Source organism: Pristis pectinata, chromosome 7 (assembly GCF_009764475.1).
Source record: "Pristis pectinata isolate sPriPec2 chromosome 7, sPriPec2.1.pri, whole genome shotgun sequence".
NCBI lineage: Eukaryota > Metazoa > Chordata > Chondrichthyes > Rhinopristiformes > Pristidae > Pristis > Pristis pectinata.
In genome coordinates this window covers 6773719-6790713 of record NC_067411.1, presented here as the reverse complement: position 1 = coordinate 6790713, position 16995 = coordinate 6773719, and the positions used below count along the sequence as shown (strand labels likewise).

Below are 16995 nucleotides of genomic sequence, written 5' to 3'. Positions count from 1 at the left end.
TACTGACACAGGCCAAACGATGGAGTAGGCACCTTCTACACTGTATAATGTTCTTGCAAGAGTAAATTGGAGACTTTCCATCTGGTCCACCATCACTCCAACTTAAACCCAAGATGAATAGATGTTAGCCATGAACGTTCTCGCATGATTAGGCAAAATAATCTGAATGCAAGGCATGGAGACTCAGATGTGTGATCGTACATATGGGTAGCTAAAAATAAAACTGATTGCACAGCCGTGAGGAGCAAACCCACTTCTTCCATTGACATCATATCGCTACTCTGAACGGCACAAGAGTAAACCAACCACAGCCATCGTCACCTTTGCTGTTTAATTCTTCTTGCCAATGGTCTCAAAAAGCACAAAGAACTAGTAAATGGTTTGGCACTCAAGTTACTCTTGAAAGGTTGGCTTCCAACAAGGCCAACAATTCCCTGATTAATTCACTCACCCTTGTCTTTCTCAAAAAGGTTCTCTAAGCCACATACCACGGTCTAATAGTGCAGACAGGCGTCAAGGCTTGAAATCATGGAAATTTCAGCTTCATGGAAAATATTTTCCAGCCTTGGCTGAGCAATAGCCTGCTCGTCTCCGAGTTGGGCACCTTTTCGATAGAAATCTCACTCTTGCCACAGCTTGCTGGCAACAACAATCTTGTATAGTTGAGACAAGACCTGTTGACCTCCCACTTCATTGTTTTGATTATAGCACAGGAGGAGGAGGTCTACTTGGCCCATACTCGTTATCCAATTCCTTCATATTCCACAACTTTCCCCATAACAGTGCAAGGTATACGTCCAATTGTGGTTTTTCTTAAAATAGAACAGAATCTCATTCCATTAGTCTTTCAGGTGGTGTATTCCAGATGCTAACAACAAAACCACATCGATTTTTGCATCTCAGACCAATAAATATATTTCTGCCTTTCTTTAGTTCAGACAATGGGCACGTACCAAATACTTCCCTTGAAGTAGTTTTTTTGTCTTCTATGCATTACCAGTATTTCAATTTCACATTTCCAGCAATGTTTTCACCTTTTATTTTAAAAAGAAAGGCAATGTGGAAGGTATCAAAATATCTTTTCCCAGTTCTGCACCCCTTTTACCTTCCTGAAAACCACTCAGCCTTTTGGGCACGGGGCTCTCTGCATGAAGTGGCTTTTTTTTAAATCCCCATTGCCTCTTTCTCCCACTCTTAAAAAAATATTTTCCAATCTATGCAAATTCAACACCAATAGAGATTCACAACTTACTTAGCACACTCTGTAAAGAGTTCCTTGCAAGGACTCTGCTCCAGTTTCTCCTTGCACTGCTTTACGGTATCCACAGGCACTTCAGGTAAATGGGCCGCAGACTGCAAATAGACAATGCCAGCATTAATCGGATATTTTTTTCGGCAATTAGAACTACCAGGGCAGATAGTCTTTCTCCCCAGGGTAGACATGTCAAATACAAGAGGGCACAGCTTTAAGGTGAGAGGGGGTAAGTTTAAAGGAGATGTGCGGGGCAAGTTTTGGTTTTTACACTTAGTGGTGGGTGCCTGGAATGTGCTGCCAGGGGTGGTGGTGGAAGCAGATAGGATAGGAGACATTTAAACAGGCACATGAACGGGCAGGGAACGGAGGGATATGGATCATATGCAGGCAGATGGGATTAGTTCAATTTGGCATCATGGTCAGCGCAGATATCGTGGGCTGAAGGGTCTATTCCTGTGCCGTACTGTTCTATACAACTAAAGTGAATGTCGATTTATAATGAGTCTTAGAGTGTCCCAAAACGTACACTATTTCGAGCTCTGTCATGGGAGGAAATTATCAGGCAGACGGAGAAAGAGATTCATTCAAAGCCTTCTGAGGAAATGCAAAATCCCCACCGACTCCTAGGAATCTCTGGCCCACGACCACTTAAAGTGGAGGAGCAGCATTCATGATGGTATTGAGAACCTCGACACCCATGCATCAGGAACACAGAGGTCCTGCATAAGCAGCAGTATGTGCACACCACCTCACAAACTACCCACAACAGTCCTTAAAACTGCTACGTTCTCCCTTGTACCGTATCCAACAGTGAATTCACATACAAACGCCTCAAAAATTTAATTCTTCAAATCAACTTGAACGAGACAAAAAAATTTAAACAGCTGAAGCTATTTACCTGTGCAATTCCAAACTGACTAATAAGATTAATTAAGGCCCATCAGGTTTTGGTTCCAAACACTGTTCAGTCGCCACCCAGATGAACGTGCACCTGTACACGTGGGCTAAGATATATTCAGCCTCATGCTTCCTTGGAAGAATGACTCTAGTTAAATGCAGGTACAGAGTTATACAGCATGGAAACAGGGCACTTTGACCCAACTTGACCATGCTTACCGAATTACCTATCTGAGCTAGTCCCATTTGGCCGCACTTGGCCCATATCCCTCTAAATCTTTCCTATCCATGTATCTGTCCATGTCTTTTAAATGTAATGGTACCTGCCTCTACCACATCCTCTGGTAGATTGCTCTATATACCCACCCACACTCTGTGTGAACTTGCCCCCTCAGATCCCCTTTCAATCTTTCCCCTCTCTGCCCTCTAGTTTTAGTGTGCATGTTTGAAGAGTATGTGTGTTTAAGCATACAACAATGTATTCAATGTATTTGGCAAGAGGGGAAGGGTTAATTTGAAAGAAAACTGTCAAGAAAGGGCGAGAAAACAAACACAGATTAATTTTTAAACCTCAAGAGAGAGTGCAGACTTTCACAACTGTGCATTAAGATGATTAAGTATTCTATGAGATCACAAATTGTGGAGAAATAGTACTGAAAGCATACCCCATTGTTGAAATAGGTCTCCAAGAGCTGAAGTCCACAATCCTGCCTCTTCTCATCTGGAGCCACTTCATAATCTGCCTGGAAACAGAGCATCACAGACACCTGTCAGCAATATAGTGGAGCAAAGGTACAAATGTGAACCGTCTGCTGCTCCCACTCAAGCACTCAGCTGGTCAGGTAGCATCTGTAGAGAGAAAGGGTTTGCCATCCGAAACATTAACTGTCTCCCTTTCCACAAATGCTGCCCAACCTGCTGAGGGTTACCAGCATTTTGTTTTATTATGGCACAAAGAAACAAGGTGGGTCAAAGTAGAGGTGTATTAAAAAGAGAATTAAATTACTAACACCTACAACCTCAGATCACAAACACTGACACTTTAGCAATACATAATAATTCTGCTATTTCCATTTGCACGTCTGGAGACGTCTCTTCATTGGCTCCATTCCCACAATTTGCTCTCCTTTCCACCCAAGAGGCTCACTGGTGTTCTTTCCTCCTCTTTGCCCCTGTACTTGCTTAAAACCCATCACACCTCCCTCCAACTGAGTTCTGAAGGAAACATATTGGCCTGAAACATTAACTGTTTCTCTCCACATGCATATTGCCTGACTTGCACATTTCCAGCATTCTATTTCATGTTGTCAATGTGGGCAGTATTGTTCGAACGTAACCAAGAATTAATTCACAAAATTCACAGAATGATTATAGCATGGAGAGATCATTCTGTACATTGAGATTGCACCAGCTCTGTGCAAGAACAATCTGTACGGTAACTGCTCTGCTTTGGACCTCGGGAACCCACAGAGTGGTAAACACTGCCCAGTCCATCAAAGACTCGTCACTTCCTTCCATCCAGTCCACCTTCACAGTGCGTTGCATCAGGAAGGCTAACAGTATCGTCAAGGGTGCCTGCCTCCCTGGCCATTCCCCTCTCTCTCTCCTAACTTCTGGGAGGAGATGCAGGAGCTTGAGAGCCCAGATGCCCAGACTTAAGAACAGCTTCTTCCCCACTGCTATCAGACTTCTGAACCAATCACCCCTTTCACATCCCCTTCCCAGTGGTGCTGCCACATTCTCAGACTCTTAACGCTACCTCTTCTGTTATTGTCACTTTAGCATTTCTTTTTGCACCACAATCTTTGCACTATTCTGCCATTTTGCACTTCTTGTTTTATTATTAACATGCATGCTGTTTACTCTGTGAGCTTCATGTGAGCAAGGAATTTCATTGCACCCTGCTTTATATGACAAACTAATGAGGACCTGAGTCCAACTGAATTCCAGGTATGGTGACAGTGACTGCAGCATTTGACCGAGTGTGGCATCATGGAGCCCTGGTAAATATGAAAGCACCAAGGGGATAACGTGCAAAGCGAGCAGCCACCCCTCACATACAGGAAGATGCTTGTGGTTGTTGGAGGCTAAGGCAGAGACATTTAAACTAGTAGAGTGTCAAGGCCAGAAAGCGGAAAGCGTCATCAAGGCCAAGATTGGATCAGCTTAATCTTGTTGAATGACAGAGGAGACAATTGACCAACTCCTGTTCCTATTTCTTATGCTGTGGCTTTCTGAAGCTTCTCATTTTTCTTCCCATTTCAGAGGCTTCAGCAATAAACTTCATCTGCCACCTACCTGCCCATTCCACCAATATGTCTATATTGCCCATTAGCATCCTTCTCTGCTTCTGAACCTTTCCTTCATTTGCACCGCAGAGTGAAAGACATCAGCAGGGAGCAACTTCCCTCTCCCACAGAATAACTGGACAAGGTCCACATCAAGATCCAGCCTCCGGGTCAATTCTACACATTCCTGACTATATTTGGTATGGTTATTTGCCCCAATATCTCATGGTTTTGGTGTCAAACCTTTTGACGATCACACCCTCGAAACAATCTTCCAAAATTGTGAGCCATTTTTTCTCTAACCGATAAATGGCATTGCTTTCCAATTGCAGGTCACTTGGGGTCAGTATGATGTGATTTGCCAAGAAAAGCCAGGCAACGTGCCAGTGCTTCCCGTCAGGTACATAAAGAGTCTTGAGTCATCGCCACCAGTCTGTCAAACCTGCTCTCTCCTTCTACGCACCACATGCAATCCAACTGATGACAGATTCAGCAGAAATTGAGGAATGATTTGCTGCAGCCAAATTTTTCCTTTGCCCCAGAGTCAAATAACACAGTCTCACTAAGCCTCCACTTCCTTAGCACGGTTGTTGCAAGTCTCCACCCTCACATCTGCATCATAAAATTAGCTAATTTGCACCTTATTGCACTTGATTACATCCCTAACCAGGCATTTTATCAGCTCGGACATTGCAACCCAACATTTGGAACCCACTCCCACAAAAGGCAGTGGATGCTTTCAGTCAATTGAAATTTCAAGGTCGAAGAATTGAAGCATTAACTGGTTTCTCTTTCCACAATGACGCCTGACTGGCTGAGTTCTCCCAGCACTTCTGTTTTTGTTTCAGATTGAGCAACTGCAGATTTGTTTCCCTTGAAAGCAATGTCCTGCAAACCTGCTCTTCATTCTCCTTCTCAACGCTCAGGGTTGAAGAACACATCCCCAGGGTCTGATTTGATGAGTCCATGCAGAACTTCCAATTCAGGAGGAGATGCCTTTCGACTTGTGGCTCGCAGAACTCTCAGACTTGCAGGTCCTTCGACCCATTGAGTACACACTGACAGTCAAGCACACATTTGTACTAATCCTGTTTTACTCTCCCCATATTCCCATCAACTCTGCCCAGATTCCACCACTCACCTTCCTACACTCCAGGTGCAATTTACGTTGGCCAATTAACCTACCAACACGCACATCTTTGGGATGCGGGAGGAAACCGGAGCACCCAGAGGATACCCGAGGCCAGAAGAGAATGTGCCAACTCCACAGAGACAGCACCGGAGATCAGGATTGAACCCAGGTCATTGAAGGTGAGGCAACAAGCTCTATATGCTCCATCACTGTGAAGTCCAATCTCCATCCCCTAGATTTTCCCTGCATCATTTCAGGGTGTGGTACAGATTCATTGATTGTAACAGTGCTGTGTATAATCATTAACAAATATTATCGATCATCCTGCAACCACCAGGATGACAGGAGTGAAATAGACATAGAGCCTTTTACATTAGTCAACATATGCATACAAGATAAAGTCTTACCACTGCATCAAGGAATTCAATGCATCGCTTCAATTCTAGTCGAGTCTCACAGAACTGCCGGAAGAGGTGCCTGCCAATCGGCTGTTTGTCACAGAGGCTACTGTAATCCCTTTCTGAAAAAAAAGCAATTCCATTCAAGAGCACAGAAGTCACAAGGCAGGGAACATGGCACAAGAAATAGTTGCTTAGATCTTACAGGTCTATAAAAATAATAATGCTTAGATTTTCAGAAGCAACAGAATCACATCTCTCAAAAGAAAAAATTCAACAGCAAACTAGTCAAATGGTCTGCAGATTTAACATCTTCAGTCCTATTGCATATCTTGAACTTTCTCCCTTATATAGGACCTTTAAGATGGTCATGTTACAACTATACCAGATGTTGGCGAGACTACATTTGGAGTGCTGTGCGCAGTTCTGGTGGCCAAGCTACAGGAAGGATGTCATTAAGTTGAAAAGGATGCAAAAAAGATTCAAGAGGATGTTACATGGACTTGAGAGCTGGACTTATAAAAGAGAGACTGGATAGGCTGGGGCTATTTTCCCCTCGAGTGTAGGAGGCTGAGGGGTGACCTTATGGAGGTATATAAAACCACGAGGGGCGTAGATAAAGCGGATAGTCACAGCCTGTTTCCCCAGGGTAGGGGAGTCAAAAAGATAAGATTTCTTTATTAGTCACATGTACATCAAAACACAGTGAAATACATTTTTGCGTAGTGTTTTCTAGGGGCAGCCTGCAGGTGTCGCCACGCTTCCGGTGCCAACATAGCACGCCCACAACTTCCTAACCTGTACGTCTTTGGAATGTGGGAGGAAACCCACGCAGACACGGGCAGAACGTACAAACTCCTTACAGACTGTGGCCGGGATTGAACTCGGGTCACTGGCGCTGTAATAGCGTTACGCTAACCGCTACACTACCGTGCCTGCCACTAGAGGGCATAGATTTAAGGCAAGAGGGGAAAGGTCTTAAAAGGGACCTGAGGGGCAATGTTTCCACCCAGAGAGTGGTGGGTATATGGAATGAGGTGCGAGGGGAAGTGGGAGAGGTACAATTACAACATTTAAAAGACACTTAGACAGGTGCATGGATAGGAACGGCTTAGAGGGATACAAGCCAAACACAGGCAAATGGGACTAGCTTAGATATGTATTCTGGTCAGGACGGACAAGGTGGGGCAAAGGGCCTCTTTCTGTGCTGTATAACTGTGACTCTAAGAATTTCTCTTCTTTGGCACTCCTTCAGAGTTGAAGATAACTCACTCCCACCTCAGTTCTGTGGGATGAGACACGATTAGTGATCCTATCAGGATCTGCAAATGCTGCCACAGGTGGGGCAGGGCAAGTTGTTTGGATCATTGTGCACACTTGCCCCATTTCGACCTGGCCTCTGCGTTCCCAGAGAGACTCAAAGTGATTAGTGTCTTCCCAAAAGCGGCTGTCTCATGACTCCAGCAACCCAAGTTCAATCTTGAACCTTGGTGCCATTTGCAAGGAGTTCCACAATCAGTTTATTATCACCGACATATGTCGTGAAATTTGTTATTTTGCGGCAGTACAGTGCAAGACAAAAATTACTGTATGTTACCAAAAAGACAAATAACAAGGTAGTGTTCATGGGTTCATGGACTGTTCTGAAATCTGATGGCAGAGGGGAAGAAACTGTTCCTAAAACATCGAGTGTGGGTCTTCAGGCTCCTGTACCTCCTCCCCAATGGTATTAATGTGAAGAGGGCATGTCCCAGATGGTGAGGGTCCTGAATGATGGACACCACCTTCTTGAGGCACGGCCTCTTGAAGATGTCCTCGACAGCGGGGAAGGTTGTGCCCATGATGGAGCTGGCTGAGTCTACAACCCTCTGCAGCTTCTTTTGATCCTGCACATTGGAGCCTCCATACCAGGCAGTGATGCAACAAGTCAGAATGCTCTCCACTGTACATCTATAGAAATTTGCAAGAGTCTTTAGCGACGTACCAAATCTCCTCATGTTCACCCTGTGACCGAATTTCCTCTGGGTTTTCTAGTTTGGGGTCGGTGCACCAGTGATGTGCCCACTCAAAGGCGGTCAAATGTGACCAAAGCGTTGATGACGGGGATCTTGTGCCGGGGGAGGATATTAACACAGTCTTCAAAAAAATAAGCCACTGGAGGAACTCAGTAGGTCAGGCAGCATCTGTAGGGGGAAATGGACGGTCGATGTTTCAGATCAGGACCCTTCACCTGGACTGAAGGAGTAGAGGGGAGATGGCCAGTTCCTCCAGCAGCTCGTTTTTTGCTCCAGATTCCAGCATCTGCAGTCTCTTGCATCTCCATTAACATCGATTTGTCCATCTTGCCATTGAATTTGGAGGATTTTGCAGAAGCAGTGTTGCTGGCACTTGCCCAGTGCTTTAAGGTGGCTCGTGCAAGTTGTCCATGCCTCCAAAGAGGACAGCAAGGATCACAACGGCTCAATAGCCTGTGAGCTAGGTGGTGACCCGTGAACACTCCTCCTCATGGGCTCTAGTGAATTTCATCATCTGATAATCATTGATATCTACCTTTGCTGAGAGCTGACTCCAATGATATTGCAAGGTCTTGCCAAGCAATGCAATCATTGCTGGTTGGGTGACAGGTAGCAGACCGATTAGGGTCCTTTGATTTCAGGACTTTTAGTGCAAGACCCATCTTGTCTCACATTTCAATGCCAGAAGCAACAGTTCGGAGCTCAGCTTCTCAGCAGGCACACCACAATCACCTGCATAATGTACCTTGATCAATGAAGATGAATTAGTCTTAGCTCTGGAGCAATGGATGAAGGTTGAGCAGTTTCTTGCCCCCTCCCATCAGGCAGAAGATACAAAGAACCACCAGGCTCAAGGACAGCTTCTATCCCACTGTTATGAGAGTATTGAACGGTTGCCTAGTACAAAAAGATGGACTCTTGACCTCACAATCTACCTCGTTATGGCCTTGCACCTTATTTTCTACCTGCACTCATTTTCTCTGTAACTGTAACACTATATTCTGCATTCTGTTATTGCTTTTCCTTTGTACTACCTCAATGTGCTAATATGATGAAATGATCTGTATGGATGGCATGCAAAACAGTTTTTCACTGTACCTCGGTACAAGTGACGATAATAAACCAATACCAATAGTGAAGATCAAATCCACACTGCAACTGAGAGGGGTTCCTTGGCCAATGGGAAGAAACAACTGAGGATTCTTCTCTCAATGAATTACCCCATGGCAGCCAGTAACTAATTACCACAATCAAACATCTCCTTTCTTGAAATGGTCATCATCAAGACCTCCCAAGCAAGTTCATCTCTCCCCAGATGAGGGCATGAATATTTGCAAAAGTAATTCACTATATTTTAGCTTTTTTAACCCGGTTCCAGACTGGAGTAGCAGTGAGGTTGTGTTGGAAAGCTCACTGTGGAATTGATATTCACGTCAAAGACAGAATCAGATTTATTATCACTGACTTAGATGACGTGCAATTTGTTGTTTTGAGGCAACAGTACAGTACAAAGACAAGATTTCTAAAAATTACAAAAACAAATAGTGCAAATAAAGGAATAACGAGGTCGTGTTCATGGACCATTCAGAAATCTGATGGCAGAGGGGAAGAAGCTGTTTCTGAATCATTAAGAGTGGGTCTTCAGGCTCCTGTACCTCCTCCCTGATGGTAGTAACGAGAAGAGGACAGTCCTGGCTTCTTCTGATGGGTGTTTATTGCCTCGGTGCTTGAGCTTTCTCTGTTTTTGGGTTTCAGCTAAGTGGATCCTTGGGTTGATGGTCTTGACATTCCGGAAGAATCCACCTACATCGAGATTGCTGCCTAATTGCTGGATTTTGCTCTTTCCAACCATCATTTTTTCCCCAGTGTATTCATTAATGGGATGCGGCACTTATTACCCATCCCTAATTGTCCCTGAAGCAAAAAGGTACTTAAGAGACAGCCACACGGGCAGATCTGGAATCATCTGCTCTCCTACCCAGTCTTTCCATTTCTGAGACAAGCTTTTTTTTAAAAAATTAATCCAGGGTTCATTTAATTACATGGATTTAAATTCTGTGATTGGTTTCACTAACCATTAGTAAAGGGCAAGGTAAACATAAGGGGTTAAATGGCTTATTCTTGTTCTGATTGTACAGATACTTGGACAGGTACATGGATAGGAAAGGTTTAGGGGAATATGGGCCAAACGTGGGCAAATGGGACCAGCTTAGATGGGAATCTTGGTTGGCATGGACCAGTTGGGCCGAAGGGCCTGTTTCCGTGCTGTATGATTCTCAACAATCTGAATTGAGGGGCACTCAATTTATAACCCACCTGATTAGTTTGCACCTCTCATGAGATTGGTTTTCCCTGGAGTGGAGGAGACAGAGGGGTGACCTGACAAAGGTATACAGAATTACAAGGGGGATGGATGGGGTAGATCTTTTCTCCTTGTCAGGGGTGCCTAGGGCATGGGTACAAGGTGAGAGTAGGAAGTTTAGAGAGTATGTGAGGAAGAATATTTTCCCCAACATAGAATGGTTGGAGACACACAAGGTTCTGCAGATGCTGGAATCTGGAGCAACACACACAAAATGCTGGAGGAACTCAGCAGGTCAGGCAGCATCTATGGAGGGAAATAAACAGTCAACATTTCAGGTCAAAACCCTTCATCAGGACAGCTTCTAGTGGTTAGAAAGTACCTTGGGCTGGGATAGTCGCATTGTGTGGGAAGAACATGGCTGAAAGTGGCAGCTTCATTTGGACAAGCTAATCTTTCTGTTGTCCATCGTTATCCGTTTGGGCACTGACTGTTCCACTTCAAGGAGTAAGCACCAAAACTGCCTGCCAACATTTGACACCTTTCAAAACTCACATACCACAGGTACACATCAGAAACAGACATCCAAGTGACCCAAATGAAATCTGCAAATCCAGAAGCAGGGTCCACCCCACTCAAGAATCATACAGCACAGAAACAGGCCCTTTGGCCCAACTGGTCCATGCCAACCAAGATTCCCATCTAAACTGGTCCCATTTGCCCATGTATGGCCCATATTCCCCTAAACCTTTCCTATCCATGTACCTGTCCAAGTATCTTATTAACATTGTTAATGTACCTGCCTTATCCACTTTATCTGGAAAGTCATTCCACATACTGACCACCCTCTGGGTGAAAAAGTTGCTCCTCAGGTTCCCATTAAATCTCTCCCCTCTCATCCTTGATTCCCCAACCCTGGGAAAAAGACAGTGCGCATTGACCCTATCTATGCCCCTCACGATTTTATACAGTCCTATATACGTGCCTTTCAGAAAATCACAACAAAATTAAAACGCATAGTGTATCCATGGCAGCATTCTCAAACAGTCACAACGAGTCGTCCATCGCCCACACAATCTCTGCTTCCACAAAACATACAATAAACCCCACAGTTCAGACAACTAAATGTCAAAGGATAATTTACTCAACAAAATAAAATGTGAAGCCATTTTACAAACAAAACTCAACAGGAAAGGGTGTGCGCGATAACATTTTTTTGTTTCTGCAGATAGGCACATATGCAATCTGTAGTGACTGTGGTTCATTAACAACTGGAATGGACACAGTAGGCAAAGTTGGATTCATTAAAAACCCTATTGCATGTTATGAGTGCAGACTTATGTCTTGCCCACCTTGTAAGGTTGCACTGAGTCACTGAACAACATGGGCCACTTTACTCCCGAAATCAAGGAGTGAATGGTGAACCAAGAGCTCTCTAATATTGTTGGAAAGGGTAAATGAGAGCTCCAATTGTCAGGAAGAGCAGAAAAGGAAACGTTGAATATTACATAATCAATAATGTATTCAACAAATTTCAGGAGGAACTTGTCAACGTCAGCATGTGGAACTTGCATTTATACATGGTATAGTTGGTACCGCTGCCTCACAGCTCCAGGTTCCTGGATTCAATCCTGACCTCGGGTGCTGTCTGTGCATTGTTTGCACATTCTCCCCTTGACCATGTGGTGCTCCAGTTTCCTCCCACATGCCAAACACATGCTAGAAGCTTAATTGGCTAATGTATTGCCCAACTTTTATCCTTGGGGTAAAAAAAAGAATCCAAGGGGAGTCATGGGCGAGAATAACTTGCAGGTATACAGGGAAATAAGGAGAAAGTGTAATGGAACAAATGAGATTGCTCCCCGATGGCCCCGTGTACTCCTCCTGTCATAAGTTCAACATTCAAGACAGCAATAGATATAGGAGGTTATTTTCTTGAAATTAGAAAAGTGCAAGGAGCCTCACATCAAACATAAATACTGGCATTAGTTTGAGGACCAAATGGTCTATTTCTATGCTGTAAATAAATAATACAATCTGTAAGTATCGGTTTTAATTTTGTGCTCGGGATGAGGATCGTGTCAAATTATAACACCTGTCCCTGGATGTCTTCAGAAATCAAAGCAGCTCTTGTTATGAATGCTCCCATGAAGGAGTCAATGTTGATCTAGGAACAATGACGGAAATGCGGCGTGGGATGTTGTGCAACTTAGGGGTGGCAGTGTTTCCATAACAGCTATTCTGCTCCTCCTGAGGGGAAGTGTTGGCAAAATGCCACAGCACCACCTACGTGGTCATTGTATAGACAGTACACCAGTGATGAGGGTTAGATATTGACCACATTGCATGACACATCATTCTCCAACTTTTGTTCATTTATAACTATTTATGCACAAGTCTAAAAATCAAAAAAAAAAGCTATGATAAACTTATCAGAAGACAGGATGCTTCTAATATAAACCTTTGCACGAGTTGCTCTGGCTTTACATTTCTTTATTCCCCAAATACAGGCAATCCATTAGTATCCAGACAATATGAGCCAAGTCTTGAACTCACCCAAAGTTCCTGGTAATCCATACGGTCTAAGAAATTAACTTCCAATCTTTGCAGGCCTGGCAATGCGGGCCACCTCCAATCATTTGCACGACCACAGGCTCACATCCCACCTGCGTAGCCTACAAGCTGGTACCATGAACACTGAATTCACCAACTTCTTGTAAACGCTCCCCTCTCTGCCCCCCTTTTCTCTCCTCCTGATCCACCTGGCCCGCATCACATCTTTCTCCAACCCCACCCTCCCCATCTGCCGGTCACCCACACACTCCTCCCACCGGTTCCCTTCTCCCACTGTTCCCCTCTGCCCACCCCACCTCTGTTATTTGGTTCCATTCCCCACCTTCCTTTCTGATCAGATTCCATCACCAGCAGCCCTTTGTTGCTTCCACCCATCACCTGCTAGCCACTGACACTATTCCCACTCTCCCCACCCCACCCACCAATCACCCCCTCCTCACCTAGATCCATCTATCACTGCCAGCTCTTGCTCCACCCCTTCCCCGTCTCACCTCTATACTGGCTATCTCCCCCTCTTATCTTTCAGTCCACATGAAGGGTCCCCAAATGTTGACTGTCCACTTCCCACCATAGATGCTGCCTAACCCACCGAGTTCCTCCAGCTTTGTGCGTGTTGCTCCAGATTCCAGTACCTGCAGTCTCTTGTGTCTCCAGAGGCTATCTGAAAATACTGCTTCAGACTTCAACCATAATTCAGATCATCTCAGTTCGATAGTTCTTTATGTAAATGAGTTTGATATGCATGGAAAACAGTGACAAGGCCATATTTATTAAGAACTCCAAGACTGCAGTTAGCCTTCCCTATGATCAGTTGGTCTTCACGTCAGTGAGGGTTTACGATTCATTTTTTTGGGACGTGGGAGAGACAGCATTTATTGCCCATCCGCAATTGTCCGCAAGAAGATGGGGCCTCAACTTCCCTGAACTCAGAGTCATAGAGCAATTCAGCAAGGATACAGGCCCTTCGGCCCAACCAGTCCATGCTGACTGCGGTGCCCACCCAACTAACCATGATGAAATGATCTGTATGGATGGCATGCAAAACCAAGTTTTTCCACTGTACCTCGGTACATGTGACAATAATAAACCAATTTACCCACTTAAAGCGGGGTTGCCTCCTTCCATGCTTTCACCATTCTGTTCTATTGGTGGGATGGAGCAAAGCCAACTGCTCACACTCTCTCCAGCCCAGTATCTTTCTGCATATTTCTTTTGGAGTTCTAGATTCTTGTGTCTGAGCTTACTATGTTCTTCTCTTGAGAGTAGGGCCACAATATGAACCTTCCTTCCATGGCCATAACAATCTTCACACCAGTTGATGGGATGCTGTTAGAGCTTTACGGACGCATGATAAGGTGGCAACTACATGCTCAGTTTTCTCATCTCCTGTCTTTTATCATCTCAGGACATTCCAAAACATTTCACAACTCAGAATTTAAGTTTGAAATGCAGTCTCTGAAGGACCAGTAATGCCAGTCCCACAATTTCTTCCCTTTCATATACTGATCCATCTCCCTTTTGATGGCTGCAGTTGAATCTGCCTCCACCATCACCCCTGGCATTGCATTCCAGACCCTAACTGCTTATGAAAAAAAGTCTTGTCATTTCTGGTTCTTCTGCCAATTAGCTCCATCCTTTGCCTCAAATTCTCAACCCCTCCATCCTCTGTCCAAATCCTTCACGATTTAAAATACTTCCAACAGATTCCCTCATACTCTCTTCTGTTCTGAGAATAACCCAGACTCTCCAAGCCTAACCACAGCCCTGGAATCATTTTTGGTAAATCTATTCCACACCTCTTCTTTGTCTTTCTAAAGTGTGGTGCCCAGAACAGTTGTGGCCAAACTACTGTTTTACAAAGGTTCATCATGGCTTTCTTGTTACCATCATAGAACATAGAACAGTACAGCACAAGAATAGGCCTTTCAGCCCACAATGTTGTGCCGAATATTTAGTTGTGCCATCCTTCATAAAGTCCAGAGTTTCACCCGATTTTTATCTCCATTCTCAACTTGCATTGCCATTTTCAACAAACTAAGTACACATTCCCTGAACTCTCTGCTCCTATACACCCTTAGAGCCATTCCTTCTAATTTATATTGCCTCTCCTCATCCTTACACAAATATTTGCTTTGCTCAGCAAAAAAATTACATCAGCCACTGATCCCATCCATTCAGCAGTCTGACTACGTCTCCTTGTTGCAATCACTCTGAAGATTCTCCCACTGTGGTATTGGAATTAAGAGCCAGCAAAAACCCACAGGGAATGCAGTTCCAGGTCACAGTGGGGTGGGGTGGAACTTGCATGTTCCCACGTACCTGCTGCCTTTACCCATCTTGGTAGTAAAGATCCAGGGATTGAAGTGCTACCAGAGTAGCCTAGGTGAGTAAATTCAGTGCATTTTGTAGGTAGGACGCACGGCAACCACTGTGCGCCATGGGTGGAGGGAATGGATGTTCAGGGTGGAGGATGGGGTACCTTTACCAGAAATCAGGAATTCCAGATTGCAGTCCTGTGGTGCTGTAATAAGAATGAGAATGGGCAAAGCAGGGTGCTTTGTCCAGGATGGTACTGATCTTTAGTTTTGCTGCTGCTGTACTAATACAAGTTACTGGAGGGAAATGGAGGTTTTGATGCACTGAGGAGGGACCACAATTTTTGCAAATTAGAAACAAAGGCAGAACAGCAGTACCTTACCAACTCGTTACCAGAGATAATCTTTCCAAAATCAACAACCGCTCTTCCTGTGTTCCAGTGTATTAGTCTGAATGGCCCTCACTTTACAGCAACCCAAAATGAACATAGTGCTAAGTGTGCTGACTATCTAGTGCCCTTAACCACTTTAGCACTCTGCCCGAGTAGTTTAATGCAAACGGTTTGCAATATAAACCAGCATCCTGTTTCCTCTCTTCGCAATTATGGCTCTCAGTCACGTGAAACGTGCAACTGTAAGATGATAAATAACTTCTCCAGAACTGAGTCCCTCAAACTATACAAACTGGCTCAACACAAACAAGCTGCTGGAAGAACTCAGCAGGTCAGGCAGCATCTGTGGGAGGAAAGGAACCGTCGACATTGTGTCAAAACCCTTCATCAGGAACATACAAACTGGTTGTAATTGTTTCCTATATTACAGGAGTGGCCAAATGTATTTAATTGGTTGTAGTCTACCTCTGGACATGGAGGACATGAAAGGCGACTGGTTGCAAGCTGCTCTCTACAAATCTACTCATTACCCTTACTATAATCGTTCTACACTTTTATATTAAAACTCTATGTCACTATCACTAATAATGTTCTTTTAAATCTTCTTACAGGGTTGGCGACACTTCACTCTGTACTGTTACTGTTTTTACGTGTACTACCTCAATGCACTCTGTAAAAACTCAATGTAACTGCACTGTGTAATGAATTGACCTGTACGATTGGTATGCAAGACAAGCTTTTCACTGTACCTCAGTACAAGTGACAATAATAAACCAATACAAAAGCATGCCTTTTATCAAAATGATTGTCAGTACCTCACAAATCTAACCAATAAGTACAGTGGCACAGGTATTTGTTTTTTTTTAAAAAAACCATCCCTCAAGATTATCCACAACCTATTGCTCTGCTGTTATTAGAAGTCTCAAGAGTACACACGGTGCATCTTGGATGTTACTCCAAAAAAAACACGTAAATCACATTACGTAATATGTTTAATACCTCCCTTCATCCTTCTTTCCAACTCAAGTGCACTCTCCTGAGCTACTTCTGGACAGCTAAGATTAGCGAGGAATTTCCATGTTGATTTCTTGTTTAAACCTTTATTGGGTAGGGTTGGAATGGAGGAGGGTCTACAACATCATGCACAAAACAGTACAGTTCTGTGAGGGAAAGGCGGACTGCACAGGTGGGTCTTTTCCTGTTCAAATGTCCATTGTAGTCCCTCCCAGCCAGAATTTCCTCCCAACTACACATAGTTATAATATTGGAAGAGTTTTACTCAATGTTCTGCCTCCCATTCTCTCTCTCTCACTCGGCATTCAAAAGGATTTATTTTTGGATTGTCAGCCAAGTTTACATAGCAATAGTTTTTACTCTCTCCTTGCAAGACTTGAAAACCCATTGTGGAATTTTATTAATTCAAATTA

At 44.1% G+C, this 16995-nt stretch overlaps 1 protein-coding gene across 1 annotated transcript in view; it reads right to left on the bottom strand.

The window, feature by feature from the left end:
• The window catches only part of grk4 (G protein-coupled receptor kinase 4), a 128327-nt gene that overhangs the window by 35218 nt on the left and 76114 nt on the right, over positions 1 to 16995 (bottom strand). Inside the window, exons 3-5 of the mRNA XM_052019362.1 lie at positions 5980 to 6092; positions 2818 to 2895; positions 1253 to 1353 (exon numbers count right to left, since the gene is read on the bottom strand). Coding sequence (XP_051875322.1) covers positions 1253 to 1353; positions 2818 to 2895; positions 5980 to 6092 — 292 coding nt within the window. The remainder of the gene's footprint in view (positions 1 to 1252; positions 1354 to 2817; positions 2896 to 5979; positions 6093 to 16995) is intronic.